This window comes from Pseudozyma flocculosa (genome assembly GCF_000417875.1).
Source record: "Pseudozyma flocculosa PF-1 unplaced genomic scaffold scaffold00013, whole genome shotgun sequence".
NCBI lineage: Eukaryota > Fungi > Basidiomycota > Ustilaginomycetes > Ustilaginales > Ustilaginaceae > Pseudozyma > Pseudozyma flocculosa.
The window spans coordinates 326549-334780 of NW_006920881.1; the positions used below are offsets into that span (position 1 = coordinate 326549).

General features: G+C 65.5%; 2 protein-coding genes across 2 annotated transcripts; one reads left to right on the forward strand and one right to left on the reverse strand.

Moving 5' to 3' along the window:
• Positions 1 to 21: 21 nt before the first annotated feature.
• Positions 22 to 3378, reverse strand: PFL1_04117 (uncharacterized protein; the record flags this gene model as incomplete). The annotated part of the gene is made up of 5 exons (XM_007881641.1): positions 22 to 515; positions 629 to 1430; positions 1559 to 1745; positions 1841 to 1947; positions 2050 to 3378. 5 exons carry the CDS (start codon positions 3376 to 3378, stop codon positions 22 to 24), a joined length of 2919 nt encoding a protein of 972 aa, XP_007879832.1.
• A 1477-nt stretch (positions 3379 to 4855) lies between these two features.
• On the forward strand, positions 4856 to 7671 carry PFL1_04118 (uncharacterized protein; the record flags this gene model as incomplete). Its single annotated transcript, XM_007881642.1, has 2 exons — positions 4856 to 7300; positions 7417 to 7671. The coding sequence occupies 2 exons, from the start codon at positions 4856 to 4858 to the stop codon at positions 7669 to 7671; spliced, it is 2700 nt and encodes an 899-aa protein (XP_007879833.1).
• Between the last annotated feature and the right edge of the window lie 561 nt (positions 7672 to 8232).

Consider the following 8232-nt stretch of genomic DNA (forward strand, 5'->3'; position numbering starts at 1 on the left):
TCGTCCGGCGGTCCTCCCCTTCTACTTGGACCATCCAGGCACGACCCGCTTCTTCTTCTCCGCTCCTGCCCCTGCCCCTGCCCCTGCCCCTGCCGTCGCGGTAGCGGCTTCGTGTCTGCCGCCCGCCTGGCGCTCCGCCGCCGCGGCCACCGTCGCATCCGCCTTCTTCTTGCCGCTCGACGGCGATGCGGTGGCAGTCGTCGCCGGCCGCGTCGGCTTCCTCAACGGTGGTGTCGCAGCACCGTGCCCTCCCGTCGCAAAGCCGCTTGTGCTGGCAGGCGCTGTCGACGAGGCGATCTTGGCGTCGCTGCTGCCGTCGTCGCGCTTGTAGAAGAGCAGGTACGCCAGCCCGTCGTGCCCGACCGGCGCATTCTTGCCAGCCATACGGACGACGTGCTCGGTCGGGATCGTCGAAAACGTCGTGTCGTCAATGTGCAGCCAGGAGCGGCTGTCCTGGCGCAGCACGTCGACCGTGTAGTGTCCTCCCGACGCGTAGCGGCCGTGATGGTAGACGACTGCGGTGCGCGTAAAAGCAACGGGAACCCCAGAGAGAAGCGCATCAGCGAGCCGGATGGCAGACAACAGCACCGAGCCGACGCGATCGACGGGCCGAGGGGGCTCAACTCACCGCCAAACAGCTTGTACTTGGGTCGCCCCTGGGCGCGCATCGCCGGGCTGAGCGCTTCGCCGGCGATCTCGAGGGTGGTGCCGTAGGCAAGCGGCTTCTGGCTCTTCTGGACGCCTCCGACCTCGTCGTAAACGAAGCGCTTGAGGTGGACGATGAGAATTGGAGGCAGGCTCTCGATAAAGACCTGCTTGGTGGCGTCGATGTGTGCGCCCTTGGCCGGCGAGTACACGCCAGGGATCACCTCGGGCACCGTCAGGTTGACGAGGGCGTCTTCGATCGACTGCACGTGCGGAGGCTGGATGTCGAGCTGCAGCGGCTGGTACGGCTCGAGAGTGACGCTGTCCTTGGCGCCGGGGCACCGCAGCACGCTGCGCAGCTTGCCGCCAAAGATGCGAGTGATGGGCGAGTCGGACGTCGACGTGGTGCGCGTGAAGGCTGTCTTGCCCTTCTGCCCCACCTCCATCCAGCCTTCCTCGGACGGGCTGACGGGGCGCGTCACCTCGCGCTCCTCGACCTCGTCGTCCAGCCCGAGACCCAGCATCGACCCGTCGGTGGATGCGCTGCCGTTGGCGCCCGAGCCATCGCGCGCGCCGCCCACCTTGACCCCGAGCCGCTTGAGGTCTGCGTCGGTGACGCCGTTGAGGCGCTTCTCCTCTTCGCTCATTCGCGAAAGCAGGCTATTGGCGCCGGAGCCGGACTGAGCCAGCTTGGCCGCCGAGCGTCGGATGGCCCCGATTAGCTCCTCGTGCAAAGTGTCGAGGAAGAAGCCCAGAAACTCTTCCGCATCCTCCTGGTGGCCACGCTGTACGAGATGGGTAGGTGCCAAGCGACGCAGATACAAAGACAAGGAGAACGAGACAGCAGCTTCAGTAGGCGGCGACTGGCCGGCGGGATACGCGTAGCCCGAAGGCGCTCAAGTAGCAGACTCACCCTCATCTGATCAAACCGCTTGTTGAGCCGCATCGCCTCATAGACAAACTCTGGCACAAACGGCTCGCTGGCGCCCGGTGCAAAGGACGACACCGCCTCGTGCTCGCCGCTGTCGTCGTGCTCGCCTCCAGCGCCATTGACCTGAGCTGCCGTGTCGACCAGCACAAACTCCCGCAAGAAATGGATACTGTGGGAACGCGGATCAGAGGAGGTCCGATGCGGTCAGCCTGCGCTGCCCGGGCAAAGGTGACGAAGCCGTGGCGCGTAGCCTGTCCAACTCACACAGCCTCCATCAGCGGCGTGGCGTTGCCAAAGTCGGCCGGCACCTCTCGCCCGATCAAAGTAAAGAGGTTGTAAAAGGGAGCGCAGTAGACGAGCATTTGGAGGATCTGCAGGACCGCACGGTGGGAGCACAAGTGGAGGGTGGACGAGGATGTCAGCATCGACCAAGACATGCGACTGGGAGACCGCACGGGCAGCCGTCGACTCACGGCGTTGGCAAAGCAGAAGTTGCCGGTGTTGACCAGGCCTCGCGGATGGGTGAGCGGGGCTTTGAAGGACTTGTGCGAGTCGGCCAGCATGCGCTCCAAGCTCATGACGGCAGGCTTGGCCGGTCCCGACGCAGCGTGGTGCCTGGATCCCGCCTCGCCAGCACCCACGCCGCTCTTGCGCCTTCCGTTGGCGGCGGGTCGCGGCGAACGAGAGGGCGATCCCGTCTCTGAAGCATCGGCCTGCGAACCGGCAGCGGTCTCGCCAAAGTTGACGCTGATGCCGACCGCTCCCTGACGGCTGGATGCCGCGCCGCTACGGGAGGCGAGCTCAGCCCAGGATTTCGGCGCGCCCCAGGCGGCTTTCTTGGGCGCGGGAGACGCGGCAGCCTGGGGAGTGCTGGCTGTGCTGGCTGCGGCTTCGCTCTTTGCCTGGCTGTCGAGGTCGGCCACGCTGGTCGCCTCTGTCAGGACAGAGGCGGCAAGGTCGGGTGCGTCGGCGGTGGCGGGCGACGACGGGTGCGTCGAGATGAGCGATGGAGCAGGTGTGGCTTCGGCGGGCGTGGTGGAGGCGGTATGCGTCGCCGTCGAGCTGCTCTTGAGCCGCGAAGGATCTGCTGAGGGAGATGACGATGTTATTGTCGCTGCTGTTGCTGATGGTGGCGGCGGTGTTGCTGAGGATGTTACAGATGCAGATTTGCTGGCGATCGGGGCTCTACGGGACGAGGACTGACGAGGCATGGAGCGGAGAAGAGAGGCGAAGGAAGGGAACTGGGACGGATCGGGAGAAGAGCGGTAGGAAAGCGTGAGGGCGGGGGCGGTGCGGGGCGAAGGCGGGTGCAGCGCTACGCCCCAAGACTTGCCGTCGGCGCCGCCGCTACCAAACGACGTCGAGTCTGGGATGGACTGGAAGAGGGGATCCCGCTCAGCCCTTTTGCTGCTGCTGCTGCTGCTGCTTGCGGCACGACTGGCGCGTGGTCTGGCCGAGGGTGGCGGTTTCCCGTCGGCCGTTGCGGCGGCAGTGAAGACAGCAGCGTGTGAGGAAGCAGAGCCCGACGATGCGGCCTCGCCGGATGTAGACAAGGATGGTGCGGTGGCTGCCAGCTTGAAAGACGAGCGCCTGGGTGAGGCGGCGGGGGAGAATTCGGTGGAAAAGACCAGGCCGCCCTCTGAGCTTTCTGGCAGGAGGCTGAGGCTGGCGTAGGAATGGGATGCCAAGGAAGAGGTCGACGCCTGCGCCTGTGCTGCGTGCCGCGACGAGCTCACACCCGGAGAGCTAAAAGAGGCGGCCGGTATTGAAGAGTGAGACGAGGGAAGGTGCGCTGCCGACATGATTGTGGTGTTGGGTGGCGGGGATCGTGGAGCTGCGACGGCGGCGGCAGCGGCAATGATGGGGTGACCGCCCGTCTTGGGCTGGACTCTAGCTGCAGTCGAGTGCCTACGAAGAGCTAGAGGCAGTGCCTTTTGCCGATCGACTGTGCTGGGAGCAGTGGCGGGATGCAGCTGCGGAGAGGCGTGCGTGAGGTGATGCCAGAGGGGCACGGCTAGCTACCTGGCGAGGTGTGATAGGCGGCCGAGAAACCAGAGCGCTGGTAAGCCAAGATGGTGCTGGCTATGCGCTTGCGAGGATCTGAGCGAGTGAGGCTTGGTGAAGAAAGCCGACTAGGCTGGTGGCGGTGGTGCGGAGCCTTGGAAGATGAGGTGGCGCTACTTTGCCTTTTTTGGGAGGGAGCGGCGGAATGGTCCAGGATGATGGCGGGTGCAGGAGGTGCAAGATGCGCACGTCGAGCTGCGAGCAAAGTAGACGAGGGAGCCTGTGTGGAGTTAGCAGGCGGCGGCGGTGAGGGTGACGAGGATGAGGCTGAGGATGAGGGTGGTGAAGGGTGAAGGGATGCGGCCGATGACGACGACGACGACGACGACGGGGATAGCCAGCCCGGCCGGCCAGCGGAGCCAGCGTGCGTGCGTGGCTGCCTGTTGGCCTGGCCGGGCTGGGGCTGACTGCCTTGTTTGTGAGCTGCCTGAGCTGGTTGGCCTGGCTGGAATTGCGGGATCGGGAAGGTAACTAATCGATGGATTTTTTCTTTTTGGTTTGGCCCCCCACGCGCTCTCTGCTTCGCTGCTTCGCTCGGTCAGACGAGCTGGGTGATGGGCGTGGCCAGCCTCTGGCGGAACCGAGTCGGTGTGACTTTGGAGGCAAGCGAAAAATTGGCAGCGCCAGGGCTAGGCTGGGCTGGCTGGCCACGCGCAGGCTGCCCCGCCAGCTTTTTGGGTGCGGGGGGCGTGCACCTCCTCACCCGGCTGGGCTGCCCTAGCCCACTTGCCCTCTCGCCCTCTCGCTCTCTCTCGCTCTCTGGCGAAGGGGAAAAAAAGTGTTGACCACCACCTCGACTCACTTCGCCCTCGCCATCGCTGTCACCCTCGCCATATCCGCCACCATCACCCCTTTGCTTTGGCCCTCGGCTCTCACGCCGCTCAAACCAGCATCATCCTCCGCGCCCATCAACGCATCGCTTCCCCACATTCACCCCATCACACACACAGATCAGAAACGCACACTCTGCCTCCCACATCCTCTCGTCTCTTGCATCACCCGCTTCTCGACTCCAATATGGCCTCCAACGCCCGCTCATGACTCGGCATTCTCGCTCGTCAAGCAGGCTGCTCCCTCACACCTGCCTGCAAACACGCTCAAGCTTGACCAACGCCCTCTAGCCCGCCAGCCAGCCTCACCCACCTCGGATACCAACGTCGCCGCCTGCCCCTGCACACCCTAGCCCCTCCTCTTGTCCCCCCGCCACTCCCAAACATGTCCTCCGCAGGCGACTCGACCGCGGCATCGCTGGCGGTCCAGATTGAGCAGGATCAGTCCACAGCCGTCGATCAGCTCACTCACGCCCTCCAAGCAGCCACCACGGCAGATCCGGCCGCCAAGGATACATCGGCAACCCACACCCAGTCAAACGGCTCGCCCGCGCCCGCCCTAGCCGCCAGCACCCTTTCGCTGCCAGAGAGCGCACCATCGTTGGCAGCCTCGCGGTCAAACACGCCCGCGCCCGCCGTCGTGCCCTCGATACCCTCGGCATCGCCCTCTGAATCCTTGGCGTCGCTTGCGTCGTCCCTGGTACCAACAGCGCCGGCCGCGCCCATCGACGATACCATCCTCGGCGCGCTCAAGAACTCCAGAGACCGCGTCTTCTACATGCAGCACGAGCGCGAGATGGCCCTGTTTGTCCGCGACCCGGCAAGGCAGAGGCTCGACCTACCCCTCATGAACACCTACCAGCGTCTCCTCGTACATCGCTGCGCAGACCAGTTCAACCTCGACCACCAGCTCGACCCAACAACCCGCGCCGTCAGTCTCACAAAGACGCCAGAGACCTGCATGCCCGAGCTCCGCATCTCGCAGAGGGTCGCCGCCCTCTTTGGCGACCGCGAGAGCGGCTCGGGCAAGGCATCGCCAGCTCAGGCCTCGACGCCTCCGCACAACCCGATGGCTGGTACCGCTGCTTCCGCTGCGTCCTCCTCCTTCGCCTCCGCTGCCGCCGCTGCAGGCGGCGATCTGGCCTCTGGCACCTCTTCCGCCGTCACCTCGCCGGTCAGCGCCGGCGCCACACCTCCGCCGCCTTCAGGCTTCCGCATCATGCGGAGAAATCCGACGGCCAGCTCTCGAGGCAGCCAGACGCCCGCCGCCTCCACCTCTGGCTCCAACAGCGATAGCGAGCGGAGCGAACTTGCGGGCTGCGGCAAAGCCGTCCGCAAGGATCGCAAAAACATGACCATCGAGGAGCGCGAGGCGGCGTACAAGGCAGCGCGAGAGCGCATCTTTGGCAAGGCCGAAGCCTCGGACGCTCCAAAGGCGGACGACAAAAAGGGAGGGGCGTCGGCAACCGCTTCCAGCACCAGCGGAAGCAACGCCTCGGTCAGCGGCAAGCCAAGCAAACAGAGCGGCTCCAGCAGTGGAGGAGGAGGAGGAGGCGGCGGTGGTGGCAGGAAAAAGGCGGGCGGGAGCACATCCCTGTCCGGCAGCCAGAATGGGAGCACCGAGTCGTTCTCCCGCGGCAGGAACTCTGCCAACCGCAAGGCGGACGCTACGCTTCCGGCCGACGACGACCTGCTCGGCTATTCGCGCAACATGGTTCCGCCATCGACGAGTACAGGCCTGTGGAGGCCCCAGGGCCAGGTGCAGTCGCAGCCCAAGCAGGCTGGCAAGGACTCACCGCTCGGCTTCCCTGTCCTCGGCGTCGGCGACGACGGGGGACCTGCGGTCGCCCAAGATGCCAGTCTCCTGCCCATGCCGCACTACGCGGCCGGGCCCGCCGGCTCGGCCGCAGCAATGGCAGCCCAGTACGGTTACCCTCCCGCCATGTCGATGCAGCCACAGGCGAGGCAAGCCTGCGGCGGCTATCCAGGAGATCTGCAGGCTGGCTTTGGCGGCGCGCCTCGTACAGCCGGTGCATCGTCGTCGGCGCAGGCGAACAATCTGCGGGCAAAAGCTCCCGTCTTTCTGCCGCCGGGCTCGCAAGGGATCACCGGCCAGTGGTCCTACACGCCGGAGACAGGTGGCTCAAGGGGGCCATCGACGCCGGGCTCGGAGGGCTCGTACGGCGCGGGACCGAGGCAGCAGCAGCAGATGCTGATCGGTGGCCACCAGTTCTTGGGCGCGGACCGCGACGCCTTCTCGCCCTTCCCGCCATCGAATCCCAGCTCTGCAGGTGGTTCGAGATCGACGTCGACGTCCAGCTCGGGAGGGCGTGGGCTAGCCTCGGTCGCAGTTGGCGGGTCCGGAGCTGGTGATGCATTCCCAGCACTGCCAGGCACCTCGATGCAGGCCGTCAAACGTCAGCAGACCGCGAGCCCGGTCAGCGCCTGGAAGCTGGCGCCCGAGACGAACGGCGCCGGCCCCAATGCGTGGGACGCTACGGGGCAGCTGCAGCAGGGCCAGGTGATGGCGATGAATGGCGGATCACAGCCTGCGGTGCCGCAGCAACCGTGGATGATGGGCCCCAACGGAGCCGCCTGGGCGCACCAACAGCAGCCGTTCGCTAGCTCCGGTGGGCAACGAGGACCGGCGAGAGGTGGTCCTAGCTACAACGGTCAAGGCGGGCCGGGCTGGGGCTGCGGCTTCCACGCGCAGGGCCATGGGCGCTACCCGAGGGCCTCCAGTTCATCGAGTCTGAGCGCCACGGGATCTCTGAACGGCAGCCAGACAGCACCGCCGAGCGGCAGCAGGGACGACAGCATGAGCGCTACTGTGAGTCGCCAGCAACACGGCCGGCCCACCCTCTCGATGAGCTTGGTTCCTCGCGCTGACATGACTGTGGAAACTGCGTTCCGTCCTTCGTTTCCACCTCGGTGCATCCTCGATAGTCGACGTCGTCGTCGCGCTCGTCGCAGGTTGTCGGTCCGTCGAGCAGCACGAAGATCTCGCACCCTTCGCTGCCGTCGAAGCCGTCCTGGATCCAGAAGAACGGAAGCGGGAGCGAAGCGGGCACGCCGTCGATCCGAAGTCAGGGCGTCGCTTCGTCCGGTCACGCCAGCGGTAGCAGTCAGACGCCGGCGGCGGCGGCGGCGACCACGGCGACGGCTGCCGTGGTGGACACTGCTTCGACGTCGGCCGCGTGACGAGGACGTGACAGCCGCTCATCGCCTCGCCTCGCCTCGCCTCGACTGCTCCTCTGCTCGCTCAACGAGTGTGGTCCACTCGCATGCCCATGCACCTGCCCTACTGCTTGCTCCCCACCCATCGTCGCACCGGCCTGTACCTCGCAGCATCCCCTCCATTGACATTATACAGCCAACACAGCCGCCACTCCGCGTCGTCGCCCCTTTGTCTGGGAGTGCTCGACGAGCGCTCGTGATGCGCCATCGGCCATCGGCAGGCGTTCATCGAGTGGGTACATGGGTTCATTCCATAACGATATCGAGATAGGGGATGGGCGGAACGAGGACGTGGAACAGCCGGAAAGAGAGAGGGAACCAGAGAGACGCGGAGAGAGAGAGAGAGAGAGAGAGAGAGAGAGAGAGAGAGAGAGAGAGAGAGAGAGAGAGAGAGAGAGAGAGAGAGAGAGAGAGAGAGAGAGAGAGAGAGAGAGAGAGAGAGAGAGAGAGAGAGAGAGAGAGAGGAGACGAGACGAGAGAGACGGACGAGACGGACGAGAGACGAGAGACGAGAGAGAGAGAGAG